Source organism: Culex quinquefasciatus, chromosome 1, assembly GCF_015732765.1.
Source record: "Culex quinquefasciatus strain JHB chromosome 1, VPISU_Cqui_1.0_pri_paternal, whole genome shotgun sequence".
In the NCBI taxonomy this organism is placed as follows: Eukaryota; Metazoa; Arthropoda; class Insecta; order Diptera; family Culicidae; genus Culex; species Culex quinquefasciatus.
The window spans coordinates 90,354,771-90,370,752 of NC_051861.1; the positions used below are offsets into that span (position 1 = coordinate 90,354,771).

The 15,982-nt window shown below is 38.6% G+C and overlaps 1 protein-coding gene across 1 annotated transcript; it reads left to right on the forward strand.

Moving 5' to 3' along the window:
* Window positions 1-729: 729 nt before the first annotated feature.
* LOC6054682 lies at window positions 730-11,533 on the forward strand. The gene is made up of 8 exons (XM_038265925.1): window positions 730-1,152; window positions 6,150-6,443; window positions 6,504-6,770; window positions 6,836-6,901; window positions 6,968-7,042; window positions 7,141-7,200; window positions 11,122-11,235; window positions 11,298-11,533. Exons 1-8 carry the CDS (start codon window positions 730-732, stop codon window positions 11,490-11,492), a joined length of 1,494 nt encoding a protein of 497 aa, XP_038121853.1. The 3' UTR covers window positions 11,493-11,533.
* The last annotated feature ends 4,449 nt before the right edge of the window (window positions 11,534-15,982 follow it).

Here is a 15,982-nt window from a genome sequence, read left to right on the forward strand (position 1 = left end):
TATAGACCCCCGTTGATCCGGTAGATCATCAGGTCATCACTTCCAGGAGTTCCTGGATGACCTATAACAATCCAACGAACTTCAAAGAATCCATCGTGGTTCAGTGAAGCTACCTGAAGCTATACCCCTAGAGCGGACTTGGGGGATTTAGTGTATCCGACTCCACAGCTCTGCTTTCTGCATAAAACTTCTAGAAGTTTTCACTATAGAGTGTAGAGTTCGATTCCCCGAACAAATTTGCAAATCATTAACTTCCAATTAAAGCACCCACTCACTAACCTTCACTACCAACGTTGCAACAAAAATGCATGAATGAAACCGCGATACCACACTAAAATTTGACTTCACGCCCTATCGGTGGCGCCAGAGCTTTTTGCATTCCTCAGACATCAACAAGCAGTTCAACCAAACTCCAATCGAGCGTATCCGGCAGAAACAGTGCCACGTTCAACAACACGGCAGGGTTGACCAATTCTTGCGCGTGGCTACTACCGGTCTTCGCAACTCTTTTAGTATACGGAGTTACTGGAGTTGCCTCAATCGAAGGGGCTACCCCAGCAATTGAACTGCTTGAAGTTGTCACAAAGTATCGATTAGAGCTTTCCCAACATCCTGACCCTTCTTCAAATCGGAAAACCGTTGACCACCCACTGGGTTCTTTATAAATTCTACCGCCATGTCAACCGACCTCCCACAGTGCTCGTTGACGTTCTCGAAAGTGAATCCGCGATGAAGAAGCTCCTCAAGTTTCCCCTTGTTCTGTGTGTGATCGCGTACGCGAGGTCCTTCCCCCAACCCCTCATAACCCAACTCCCAGCTCCAACACCATCCAACGGAACCTCCTCCCTCAACCTGACCTCGATCTCCGCCCTGGACAGCGACCTCAAGCGGGTCGCCACGATGGGCATCCTGTTCGGGGCCGTCCAGGGCGAAGCGGACATGGAACGCAAGCTGACCCACCAGCTGGCGGACCTCGTTCAAACGTTCAACGTGTCCCGGCCCGAGGTCAAGTCGCGCAAAGTGGCCGCCCTGGAGCGGTCCATGGAACGGGACAAGGTCGCGCTCGGAATCCTCGGCGGGGCACTCGAACTGGCCACCAAGAAGACGATGACCTACGACCAGTACCGCAAGGAGATGCAGAAGTTGGCCGAGGTATGGGTGCAGGGAGTGCTGTGTTAATTAAGGAGTGGTCGGGCCGTAAGGATCGGTATCGATCGACACAGGTGGTGTGGCCACGATGGCAGGCTGTAATTAACAGTTTTGCATGATTATTTTTTTTAAATGTTTAATTTGAGTGTGGCTTGGGCCCACGGGCAGGGGAGTGACCTTTCGTGCCAGGGTTTTTGCAGTAAAACTGAATGAGTGCAGTGAAAATGGAGCGTTATTGATCGGATCGTTGAGAGGAATGTTTATTGCGGGTTGTAATGATACCCTTAGGACTGTTATTATTTATTATAGTTTCGAGTAATTTTGGTTACAAAAGCGATGGTACACATTGGGTTATGGCAAAACGCGTGAAACCTCAGGTATTTAATTCAATTTTACGAGTGTCGTTGCTAGGTCGTGGCCGTTATTTTTCTTTTTCTTACAAAATTAGTGTAAAATACGGAGGTAAATTTACAATTAACTATTAAATATTATAAGGATAGGGATCTTTGTATATCCCAGAATTCTCCCCCATTGGCCACCGGTGATCTGTTCCGGATTGACCAGGTTGGGTCAGAAAATATCGACATGATCTCGGATGTGTCGATTGTATAACTAAAACTGTACAAATCATGTTTTTTTTTTGTATTTAAGCTCTATACACGGAGAAAAAAGAGTTACAAAATCGTGAACAAGCGTTCATGAAAATGGGAACCTCGAACAAAGTGTTCAAATCCCATGGTACGATTTTGAAAAACGTACCATGAAATTTGAACACTTTGTTCGTGGTTTCCATTTTCATGAACGCTTGTTCACGATTTTGGGAACTCTTTTTGCTCCGTGTAATTAAAAAAAATCTGGCCCTTCAGCGTTTTGTAACCCGTTCGATGATATGCATAGTTCGGTTTTCGGAAAGGGATTGTTGATGTTCTCGCATTCTGGATTTGTTCCTGAATCAAGTCTCCGATGTAGTGGAGATCCTTGGATTTGATGAAATTGTCGTTCCAGTTCAAGAAGATCTCCGGAAAGTCAGGATCACTCCCCTCCCCCACCTAGGTTCTTTGGATTAACGGAATTTCAATGAGATCATCGAAAGAAAAATCATGAAAGGGAGCCCAAATCTGATTTGTTTTTGCTCTGGAGTCGACAAAATTACTCCCCTGGAGGGTCTCGTGGCGCGGTGGTTAGCGGTTTCGGCTGCATATTCCTAAGTTGCTATGGGGCACGGATTCGATCCCGCCTTATCCTCTTGGAGCTTTTCGTTCAATGTTTGGCTCGTTTAAGTTTAGTATTCAGTCTGCAAAGACGGTGTAATTGTCTTTTTTTTGCCTTTCTTACAAAAGAAAGGTTTAAGGTTTACTTTTGGAAAAACGCTTTTTTCAGAAATCTTAAAAAATCATGTACAGCGGGGAATCGTCCCAGAAAAAAATCCTATTACTAATTGAAGGTTTAACCGCGCTCTTTCGATTGAATTTTGGTCCGAAACCCGGAACTCAAAGCCTAATTTTTGATAGCTCTTTTCTGAAATACTTGTATTCGCTCTTAAAAATTTGTTTCTTCCATCATTGGAAAACCTCTCGTTAAACCCACAACTTTTATATTTCAGATTTGTAGCCGTGGGGTCAGAGACGAACATTTAATTTTTCGATTCACAATTTTCGACCAGTAAATGTGGTCAAAGCCATTTTAGAGGTATTTTTTCGAAAAATTTACAGATAACACTATCAAATTAAAAGAATTCAGTTTCAAACAAAAAGTCATTTGAAAATATGCGCCATAAACTGCTTGGGCCCAAAATTTAAAGCTTTTCCAAAATGTATTTCCAGAGATATAGCCATATAAGTGTTTTTCGTGTTATTTTTACCCTATTTTTACGCACTAAATTTTTGGTTTTATACAGAATCATACACTGAAGATCAATTTCAAAGTCCCGGCTCGTTATCGCTCGAAAGATCGACAGGTGGTCAAGTCGAAGCATAAAAGCCAGCTCATTTACGCTTGCGCGTTTTACGCTGCACGTGAAAGTGTTCTTTCTTTCTTCTCATAATAGATCGACAAAGTGCACTATCGATACATATTTTTTGAGTTAATCATAGACTAACATTAAAGACCGAGTACCCTTTATTTTTTTCTAATAATGTCAATCCAATAAGTTTTTCTGAATTAAATATAATTATCTTGCGACCCATAATGTTCTTTTGAAATTAAAAAGAAATTGCATGTGAGGTTTAGTCTAAAAAAAAATCGAAGCTTGAGGACAAATTCTCACTGGGTGGTATCATTCAAAAATCAAACCATCCATATTAACGACCCCCGGGTCTTTTGTGGCTTCTATTGCAAGTTTCTGCTCAAACCTAGGAGTCCGAAGGCTTGAATGGGGAGAGCACCCAAACCTCTTTCTACTCCAAGGAACCTTCCACCCCAGTGTATGAATTGACGACCTTTGGATTGCGAGTCCAACCGCCGCCAGCGATTCCACCGGAGTAGGCTTGGTTTGGTGTGTTGTTTGTACTTATGGCATGGAGACGACTCCTACACCTGGAATGACTTAACGGCCTATCAATCAAGGCCGGGACCGACATTTTACTTCCTCATCCGATGGAAGGTTGCAGCAGATGGGAATCGAACCCAGAATCATCCGCTTACAAAGCGGACAGCGTAACCATTCGGCCACGTACCCCGCACTGGATGGTATCATTATGTTTCTGTTAAATTAATTACACCAATATATTTTTCGGAGTTTCATCATTTTGTAAGAAAGGCTCTATTTCACCTTTGGTGATATTAAATCGGGTTTTTTTTAAAAAGACACTACATGGATTGAACCTTCCCAGTAGGTATGTTCCTTTTCTCATGTTGTTTTATTTTGCTTCGAAGTATTTAATGTTAAGTTTCATAGATTTTCTAAGATATAATTTGACGTTAGTCAACCAATATAGGGTTTCCCAAGCAACACACTTGTCAGATAAACGTATTTCCAAACTTTTTGATTTTCCTTGTTTGAAGAACTTCTTTCCCTAGTTTCGATCCGAAGACTTCGACGATTTGTTGTTATCTCCACGGCAGGTCCAGGCGCGCTTCCACATCTCTCCACGAGGCTTCATAGTAAACTAGCTGGACCAAGCGTCAATAAGAAGGCTGCTGTCAGATTTGTTATACAGCAGTGAGCTTTACAACTTAACTCCAAAAAAGGCTGTCATTGGAAATTAAGTTATAAAAGTTTGTTTCAAGTCAGTTTTTATAACTCCGCTTTATAACTTTGTTATAACAAACTGTATCAACTGTCATTGTTGTAACTCTAAATTCCTCACGTACGAATTCAATTCGGTTTTATTTGTGAATAATCCAAGTTACAATGAGTTCATTTAGGTATACGCTCAACCCCTGGTGGTTGGTCACTTTTTCGTTTGACACTTTTTTAGTTTGTACCCCGTTGGTTGGTCAAAGTCAAACTAAAAAGAGACGAAATGTCACTTTTTACACGGTGCTCACGCACACTATCAAAACAAACGTTTGGTAGTGTGTGTGAGCTCCGTGTAAAAGGGGTGTCAAACTAAAAAGTGACCCCGTTCGTTCGACAACAGTTGGTGTCAAACCATCTGGGTTTGAGTGTATAACAGAGTTATTACTTATAACTATGGAATAGACAAGAGTAAGAAAAAGTTTTCAAAAAACTTACAGAAAGACGTACGAATTCACACCAACTAATAACACGCAATGTCAAGTTGAATACGTTTGTTGATCATGAGTTATACAAACTATTCTCCTATAACGTTTGTGTAACATAGAGAGAAACTCTAAGGTTATTTATAGAATGGTTGGCCACACCCATTTTTCAGAAGATGCCGTCACCTGACAATGTTAGATAAGCAGTGAAACAGTCAGTGCAATATTGTTTTATTCAACAAATTGTTTTCGAGTAAAACATTGCAGATGAGGGAGCAGCATCTTGGCATATCGGCACTTTGATGTTCAAAAAACCCTCCCAAACATGTGAAAATATTCTCTATGTTGTGTGTTAAAGTTGGAAAAAAGTGAAGTTGACTATGTTTTAGCACTTTTGTGGCACAAATCTCAAGAGTTACATACAAGTAGTGAAACAAACTGTTATTTAACTAACGTTGAAATTTTTTCTCGTATGTTGATCAAAAGCAGTTGTATAACTATTATTCAACAGTCAACAAGTTGTGAGTGCTACTTGGGTTAGGATAATAGTGCCAGTAAAGAATAACATGGTGACATCGATGTGGTTTTTGTATTATTTTCAAATATTGTTTGCTCAATGCATTCGTGTACAATGTATTTAATTTAGAAACTTTGTGTTGCGTGATGTATTCATCAAATAATTTAGAATACTTTTTTATGATTTTCAAGGTTTGACATTCTTGTTTGACACTAATTTCTGTTTAAAGTTTCTGATTATAAAACCAAAAACAAAACGTTTGCATTTCAAATTTGTAAACACATGCTTTTCCCATCTATGGCTGAACATTTTTGTACTCATGAACGATTGTAAAAATCATCATTTTGCAACTTTATGCATAAACTTCTATTTCGTTGCTATGGAGATTATTTTACTCATTGTTTTTTAGGAGATAATGAAGCTTACTGTCAGAAAGAGATTCTCTTCCCCTGAGCACACCGTGAGTGATTTTGCTTGTTCGCGTCCAAATATCCCCTTTTGGCCTTTCTAAAGACTAGTTGAATGATAAATCCAGACATAGATTCTATCCAAACTTGCTTAGATTTAACATAAAAAAAATCATAATAATTTACTTAGGTTTGGAAAGGGGGACCAGATCTTCAAACTTTGGTGTCATCCATAAATTATGTCACGCTCAAGGGGGGTAGGGGGGGTCTGAGCAAGTGTGACATTGCGTGTGGTAAGTAAAGAAAAAGCGCGACAAGGGGGAGGGGGTAAATTTAGGCTGATTTTAGCGTGACGTACTTCATGGATGAAGCCTTTATAGCTTATTGAAAAGTTGATATTCTCTTCCTTGCAGCATCAGAAATTCTCCTCAGGAATAAACCTGATCCAGAAGAGTCCCACCAACTTGAACCCAAACCAAACCGAACTCAACCTGCGCCAGATCCGTCGCGACGTAAACCGCCACATAAACCAAATGCGCCGGGACTTGGGCGCCAAGGTCAAGCAGACCGTTCAGCATCTGGAACGGGACGATGGCCTGCACAACATGATTGGCCAGGTGGACACGGCCGCCATCAAGAAATCGATGGCCATGAATAAACTACCGGATTATAGCTTTTACGACACACTGGTGCAGCGGGATTTGGAGGTTATTTTTGGATAGCAATTTTTATTTAGTTACACCGTAAACCATCCAATTTCATTCCAGAACCACATCGACGCTCTTTTTCGGCGGCGCCAGGATGACGATGACGGCGACGGAGATGGAGATGCCGGAAAGAACAGCAAGGAGAATGGTGACGGGCAGGGAGTTTCCGTCACCCTGGGAGATGGGGACGAGTCCGAGTCCGAGTCTGAGGAGGAAGCCCCCGGTGGTCTGGTGGGACTGATTGCCGGCCTGAGTGGTGGCGACGAGGGGTCCGATGTGGGAGCGCTGATTGGGACGCTGTCGGCGGCGGTCACCAACATATTTGGGGTGAGATTGATCGGTTGCGGGTTATGCTAAGTGATTTGATGCGATGTGATTTTATGACTTTTCAGCCAGGAGGTTTGGACGTTCCAGGATTGTTGGGAACCGGTGCCGGTCTGCTTGCCGGTCTACTAGGAGTAAATATGTCATTTTCTTCTTAAATCAAACGGAATCTTTACTAAATTCAATCAATTTCAAACCAGGGTGACGAGAACTTTGGCAAGGTACTCGGAAGCTACGTAGGTATTACCATCGAAGGCTTCTCCGGAGGTGGCGCTGTAAGATTTTTTCTTTATGATTAAAGTAGAACTGAGGTGTAGCTTAGGTGATACGGTTTTACTAATTTTAACTCATCAACAAATTGTGTGTCCTGCAGGATAATAACGGAGCCTTCTTTGGAAATTTTCTCGGATCGGTCATTGCAGCTCTAAGTTCAGTGAGTAAAATTTAAAATAAAAGTAAGTTCAATAATTATTACTTAAAAATAAATGGAAAATTTGAGCAGCTACCTCAGTTCATAATCTTCAGATTTATAAAAAAAATATTGTACCATAACATGGATTTCGAAGATTGTTGACTCTAATTTCCACATTTTAAGACTTAGAAAACATCAATTTTCCTGTTTTTGAATCTTTGCATGGCAATATCTCGCAACTAAGGGTCGTATGAACAAAGTTTACTAATGCAAAATATTGAGAATTTTCTCAGCTTTTCAAAAAAAAAAACTGTCAAAACTGGGCAAACATGGGCACTAAATTAAAAAAAACTGCGACTATTTTTAAAAAAGTTAACTGAAAAATTGCTATAACTTGAAAACGGTGCACCTTTATCAAAATTTCACTGAAGTACTTTTTGATTGCAAATTTGATTTAACATCGAAAAATGAAGTTGAAAAATTGTTGCGACCAATACTTCGATTAATGAAAAAAAAAATCAGGAGTGATTCAAAACTTCATAACTCGGTCCAAAATTGTTTGCATATTCTGAAAATTTCTGAAAAGTTGATGTCCCCTAAAATATATCAGAAAAAATAAATAAAAAAAAGGGTTTTTTTTTTGCAAATCAAGATTCCATACCTACAAATTTGCCGAAGACACCAACTAGATCAAAAAATTTCTTCAAAAGATACATATTTTTGAATTTTCGTATATCATTTTTGTATGGACAGCTACCAAATTTGTACGGAAAATTATATGGAAACTAAAACTAATGATGCAAAATGGCTTCTTGGGCATACCGAATGCACCAAAAAAGTTTCTGCATGATTAAAAAATACAAAAATAAAAATAATAAAAAATACAGATTTCTTAGATAATTGCTCTTTCGCAATATTTTATTTCGATCTGCATAATAAACAAGAATTTATGATTTTTTTCTCTTTTTGGTATAACATCCTTTTCCGATATGTGGTCTAAAATTATTATTATTATTGTAACTACTTACACGAATAGAAATGTTGCCAATCCGATATCCAGTGTTGGAATTCGAGCGAGAAGAAGGAAAGTCATTTCTCACTCGCAAGCAAGGGAGAGAACTTGTAGTACTTTTCTCTTCTCGCTCGCGCTCGCATTTTCGTTCGCGTTCTCGCTCTCGCCGCGAGCGCCTCGTGCTAACCGTTCGTACCAAGCTAGCAATTTGTTTATCAGGTTTATGAATGCGTACTAGGCGATGGTATAGAGGTGTAACTTCAATCGCTGTGTTGTTTTTTGTTCGTTTCTAACACGTTCAACTTCTCACGAACGGGAAATTCTGGCTCGCGAGAAAGCCCGTTCGCGAGCGGGAGAAGAAGGGCAATCGGTGACTTTCTCTCGGCAGCTCGAGACTCGCGGTGAGAACTCGAGAGAGAGAAATTTTTCTCGCGAGAGCACGAGAATACCAACTTTATATTTAATATTTAATGATTTTGAAAACATGGAAATGTTTCAAAAATCGTATTTTTTCGATTTCACTGTGAATGTTTTCAAAATTGACAGCATTGCATCCAAAATCGAAAAAAAATATGATAACATAGAGTTACTGGATTTTCTAACTGGATTTATATCCGTGTACTTTTCCTGTAACTCTCAAATAACCAAACGGATTACTTTTTATCGCTGAAGGTGAAAGTACTGAAAAGTTCTTTTTGCAATTCCGTCGTGAAACTACTTACTTTTCCTGTCATTCTTGAACGACGAAATAGCCTACTTTTCTGTACCAAAATAACAGAATCGAATAGCAACACTTTTCAAAATAAATGCTGAAAAGTTCTACTTTTCAGCACTGGTTTCGAAACGTAACAATTTTCAACATTTGTTTGATTTAAACGATTTATTGACAAAATACATGAAAATTTGACATAAAATTTCACTCAGTGTGTGTTTTTTGGAAATGCAAAAAATGTTGTATGGAACTCGTTGCAAAACTTGATTTTTCAGCACTCTTCGTATTTATCCAACTCGGTGAACCTCGTTGGATAAATGTACGACTCGTGCTGAAAAAATCCTCTTTTTGCAACATGTTGCATAAACTACTATTTTAGCATCCATTTGAGTGCTAAAAAGTTCAACTTTTCAGAACTGGTAGCTAAAAATAGTAGGTACTTTCGAGTTTTGCGTGTCAATGTTGGAAGACGAATATATTGAGGAGAATAACTCTTAGAATCTAAAACATCTGAATTGTTCTTTAAAATTAATTCCAAAAAAATTATTTCAGACAGACGAAGTATTTGCAATAGAAACTTTTTTTGTTTGTATTGAAATTTTGCCAAAGCAACCTTAGTATAATTCAAATATTGAAAGTCCGCCATGAATCGTCTCAAACACTGAAATAAAAAAAAAAGTACCAAATTCCTAAATTCTAGGAATTTTGCCTCCTTTCCTTATTAAGTAATCCAAAAACCCGATTACTAAATAAGGAAAAATGGCAAAATTCCTAGAATTTAGTAATTTGATACTTTTTTTAATTCAGTGAAGTATTATTCAATCTCACTTTTAAGGCAAGCAAGGAATTAATGAACAAAGTTGCTTCAAAGTAATTCACCGGTAATAATGTGGTCCATTTCCACACTCTTATTTCACCACCTCGGGATTACTCATACTCGCAGTAAAGTTCAACCTGGCCGAGAGAGACAGTTCCATTTACATCGTACATTAACTAAAACAACTAACTTTATGACACTTCAGTACCCTTCCCCATCAGTGGTGGAGGGGTTCTGACTCTTGCAGGCTCGCACAAGCCTTACTTTAGTAGTGATCTGCACTATAAACATGGGCAACAAACGCAGAAATTTGCTGCTCCGTACCAGCAGTCATAACTCTAGACAACTTTCAAACAAACAAAAAAAAACAGCTGACTCAAATCTTGTCGGTGGTGTTGTCTGTTGGCACATTTTACATTTGAAAGTTTTTTTTTCGAAATCAAAATTACTAAATAAAAATCTAACGTCAAACTTACAATGAAATTGCAAGGTCAGATGTCAAAATAATTTCAATTTAAAACTATAAACGCATTTGTGTCAACCGATCACAACGCATGAATAATGTTTAAGCTGTGGAAAACCCCCCGAACTGCAAGGCACGAGTTGAACGCCAACTCGCCAATAAAAATTAAGAAAAAAAAAACTCAACAAAAAATGCATATAATTTACGATAAAGTGATGAAACGCGGTAATCGTTCTCCTTTGATGAGTGTGTGATGAACAGGCAGGGGTCAGTACATGCTCGGTTGGATGCCGCCGTCGTTGAAGTCGTCGTCGTCGAGCGCACTTCTAAATTGCTGTGGCAATAGGGCAGTAGTGAAATTGGATATTTTGCTTTAAAGCACTGGCGCAGCCACTGACGGACTGGCTGACGAACCTGGCCGATTGCGTATTTGTGCAACGAAGATGGTCTCGAGAAAAATAAATGGTGAAGATGATTGGGTAGATTGAGCTTTGTTTGGATTGAAACCAAATATTAAAAGGGTGATTCATTTTATAAAATCATCTGCAATTTTTTTTTCTGATTTGGATTTTGTACTGGATGTTTTCAGAATCTTCAGACCTGAAGACCACTACGAATACACTCACCTTAACTGTAAAACATCCTAACGTCACGTGGCACCATGGTTGGGAGAGCTTCACCAACTCCAACCAAAGATGATCAGCACCGACGAGGATCTGACTTTTGACACCTGCTCATTGATGACCTGTAATTAGTGCGTGTACGCTAACTGAGCTAAGGGGGAAGGGGTGGAGATCACATCACTACAAACAAGTTTTATTGTGCCAATTCGATTGATTTGCCATTGATCAAACTCAATGATGACTTAGGGGTCACCGAGGGTTGCCGAGGTCTTGATTGGTACTAATTGCTTTTAACCTTTTTCTTTCGTTTCGTAGGACCCGGACGATGAAGATGCCCCCTTGAAGCCGAAACTATTCATTGAAAACTTCTTCACGGGCCTCCAGGATGCCAAGCGGAAGGGTGATCCCCCTATGGAAGATATGCACAAGGTACTTAGATCGTAATCTGTTTGGAAAGTTTAAATGATTAACCTTTTATTAAATTTCAACAGGGCGGATCGGACTTTTTCGGATTCATCGGCAACATTGTGGGATCAGTCGTAGGCGGAGTTACCAGTCTGATTCTGAACGCTTCACTTGGATCTTCCGGAGGGTCCTCGCAAGGTTCGGCCGATGCTTCCGGAGCATCGTCCGCTGGTAGCAGTGCCGATGATCCTTGCAAGCATCCTTGTGCTACGACTCTGTAGAAATGTGTGTGTGCCATTAGTTTCAATAGTTAAAAAAAACTTTATATTTACTAGTTTGTATTTGTAGAAGATATTGTTAGCTTATGAGTACTAATATTTTTTTGATGAATAAATAATATTCTGAAAATGTATCTATCCATTTGAGATAAACCCTATTAAGTCACCCATTTATAATCAAATTGTCGTGTGGAGCTGATAAAAAACATTACGATCAGCTTCGAATAAATTCAATGTCAATCTATTTTATGTTCAATTTATTGAGCAAACAAACAAGTAGGAGCTCTCTTTTCATGATAAAAAAAATCATTAGTACCTAATTTATAAGGGTTTTGGTCTGCTGCTAACATTGGATGGTTTTGAGATCGCGACCAGGAGGTCCCAAATTTATTTATTTTTTTTTTTTTAATAAAGAAGAAAATTATTGTTTTGCCTTCCTCATCGCACTGAGGCTATGAATATAAAAATGAATTCACTCAAAAAATGAAATTCCTCCTAGACCCACCTTCACGTATACATATCGCCTCAGAATGAAATTCTGAGCAAATGTCTGTGTGTGTGTGTGGTGGGATGTTGATCAAACTAAGTTGCACTGGATTATCTCGGCACTGTCTCAACCAATTTTGTTGGTTTTGGTTTAATTCGATCCATCTTGGGGTCCCAAAAGCCGACGTGCATCGGCACTCATTAGCACTTCACCACATTTTGAGATGATTGCCTTCGTTAACTGGCAAAGTGAATCTTTGCTCACTGTGAATCAAAACAAGCTTTAGTTCGATGCTTTTAATAATCGTTGTTCACTATGCAATTTGGATTAGCAAAAAATTAATAGTGATTTGAATATCACAAAAATTTCAAGTGCTAAATGTGCTATTTAGCACTCAAACAGCACTTCATAACTAAAACTAGCGAATAAGTGAAGATAAAGGTTTCGGTCATTCAGAACCTCAAAGTGCATTGAAAAAAAAAAACATACTTTAGGCACAAAACAAATTGATATGGTGCCTTTTCCAAGCCATGGCCTTAGAAAAACTGTCAAGTGCTATTGAGTGTCGATGCACGTCTGCCCATGAGTCCCTATAAAAAATTGTAAAGTTTAGTTAGGTTGGTATGAATAATGAGTCAAATTGACAGAACACTGAAATGTCTGCCCTTTCGTGTTTATTTTGAATAGCATTACCTTCTAAATGTGATGAAGGCTCCAACAGGGTAACCAGGTCAAAATTTAAAAAAAATCTGGCAAAGTATCGATTAAAAATCTAAAAAAAATGGCAGACGAAAATCAAACAATTCTGAATGGTGAATTCTGAATGGTTTGTAGAATTGAGATCGATTGTGTGATTCAATTACCTCGAAAATGTTTAGTTTATATTTTCTTAAAAAAAAAAACATATTCTATTTTTTTTTATTTTCAATGAAATTCGTTCATTTTAATCAAAAAGTTGTTAAAATGGGCATAACGGCATAACAGAGCAGGGTGGTTCTTAATTCTGGCTATCACTTGACACATCTGGCATTCCCAGATATATCTGGTAACCTGGCAACCCTGGGCACTAATCACGTAAGGGTGGATTGAGTAACGTTTTTCATTCTAACATCACATGCAGTAACTAATTAGATGATGGACCTGAAAACTATTTTAGAAAATCGAAAAATGGGAATGTTTTAACAAAAATTAAACATTAAATGGCTTTATCTTGGAAACGGTGTACTTCATCAAAAAATCTGTAAAGTATTTTTTGTATTTTACAATTTTTTTTTCAAATAGCCATAGCTCGGCGGCAAAATTGTTGTCCATACTTCTCTATAGCTCAAAAGTTGCGGTTTTTGTCCCTTCGCCAATTTAACATATTTCTATTAAAAAATAAAATTCAGCAACTTTTTGATCGTGTACCTATATTTTTTATTGAATAGTCCTCATCAATACCTATAACTTTGCCAAAGACACCAAATCGATCAGAACATTCCTTCAAAAGTTACAACTGTTTGAATATTTCCGTATTATTTTTGTTTTTATCAGCTGTCAAAATTTTATGGAACCTTCGGGGAAGACCCCACATAGTATATATATATAAATTAAATCCATTTCCGGTTTTGCCATGTGAAATTTTGGAGAAGGCCACTTTCAATTTTTCGAAATTGGGCATATCTTTGTTTATATGATCCGAAAATGATACTATTTCAGAGAACTTGTTTTAAAACAATTTATTAAGAGTCGGATCTGAATTAAAGTCACTAAATCTTTAGAAGCCGAAGTCGGAATCAGATTCGGCCAATTTACAACAACTTTGTATGGAAATTGTTATTGGAGTCACAGTTGAATCTTAATGTAAAATTTCGGAAAAAGAAGGGTTATTTTTGCATCTGCAATAAGGCCGTTGCAAATATTTTTCAAAGTTTATGTCACATTTGTCATGTTTATTGTCATATTTTACACTTCCCTTCAAATGGAATATTTTTTTAACTGTTGAGAAGCGAAAAACGACAGTTATTTCAAAACTATTTTCATAATTTGTTCAGGAAAAAAAGTTCTTTTAAGAAATTTTAAGTATGTCATCTAATAGGCGATTTGACACCAAATTTCCAGTTCTCCACGAATGAAAGGGGTCGTACCGCCCCTCCGTCACGAGATACTTAAAAATGAAATCAAAGAGGGGTCTTGACAACTGCTGTGTGAGTTAGTGGAGAATGACCCACACTCATATATTTAGAAATTATGGAAGCAATTCATAAACAAAAAACTAACTTAATCCACCTATGTGGTTGGAGCCTTCCTCACAACAATGGCTGTACACAAGTTTCATCTATTTTTTAGATCCGGCTTCCAAAAAGTACATCGATATCACTTAAGAGGCCATATCTCGAGACAGGGTTGCCAGATCTTCAATGTTTTAGGCTCGTTGGAAAGGTTTTTTGATAACCTAACCAACGATGGGTCGGATGATGGACCCGGACATAGTTTACATACACATAGACAGGGTTGCCAGATCTTCAATGTTATGCACTCGTTGGAAAGGTCTTTTGATAGGCTAACCAACAATAGGTCGGATAGTGGATCCGGACATAGTTTACATACAATTAAGTGAGATCCGGCTTTAAAAAAGTATATCAATATCACTTAAGTGGCCATATCTCGAGACAGGGTTGCCAGATCTTAAATGTTTTGCACTCGTTGGAAAGGTCTTTTGATAACCTAACCAACAATAGGTCGGATAGTGGATCCGGACATAGTTTACATACATTTAAGTGAGATCCGGCTTCAAAAAAGTACATCAATATCACTTAAGAGGCCATATCTCGAGACAGGGTTGCCAGATGTTCAATGTTTTAGACTCGTTGGAAAGGTATTTTGATAAGCTAACCAACGATGGGTCCGATGATGGACCCGGACATAGTTTACATACATTTAAGTGAGATCCGGCTTCAAAAAAGTACATCAATATCACTTAAGTGGCCATATCTCGAGACAGGGTTGCCAGATGTTCAATGTTTTAGACTCGTTGGAAAGGTATTTTAATAAGCTAACCAACAATAGGTCGGATGGTGGATCCGGACATAGTTTACATACATTAAAGTGAGATCCGGCTTCAAAAAAGTACATCAATATCACTTAAGAGGCCATAGCTCGAGACAGGGTTGCCAGATCTTCAATGTTTTAGACTCGTTGGAAAGGTCTTTTGATAACCTAACCAACGATGGGTCCGATGATGGACCCGGACATAGTTTACATACATTTAAATGAGATCCGGCTTCAAAAAAGTACATCAATATCACTTAAGTGGCCATATCTCGAGACAGGGTTGCCAGATCTTCAATGTTTTAGACTCGTTGGAAAGGTATTTTGATAACCTAACCAACGATGGGTCCGATGATGGACCCGGACATAGTTTACATACATTTAAGTGAGATCTGGCTTCAAAAAAGTACATCAATATCACTTAAGTGGCCATATCTCGAGACAGGGTTGCCAGATGTTCAATGTTTTAGACTCGTTGGAAAGGTATTTTAATAAGCTAACCAACAATAGGTCGGATGGTGGATCCGGACATAGTTTACATACATTTAAGTGAGATCCGGCTTCAAAAAAGTACATCAATATCACTTAAGAGGCCATATCTCGAGACAGGGTTGCCAGATCTTCAATGTTTTAGACTCGTTGGAAAGGTCCTTTGATAACCTAACCAACGATGGGTCCGATGATGGACCCGGACATAGTTTACATACATTTAAATGAGATCCGGCTTCAAAAAAGTACATCAATATCACTTAAGTGGCCATGTCTCGAGACAGGGTTGCCAGATCTTCAATGTTTTAGACTCGTTGGAAAGGTATTTTGATAACCTAACCAACGATGGGTCCGATGATGGACCCGGACATAGTTTACATACATTTAAGTGAGATCTGGCTTCAAAAAAGTACATCAATATCACTTAAGTGGCCATATCTCGAGACAGGGTTGCCAGATGTTCAATGTTTTAGACTCGTTGGAAAGG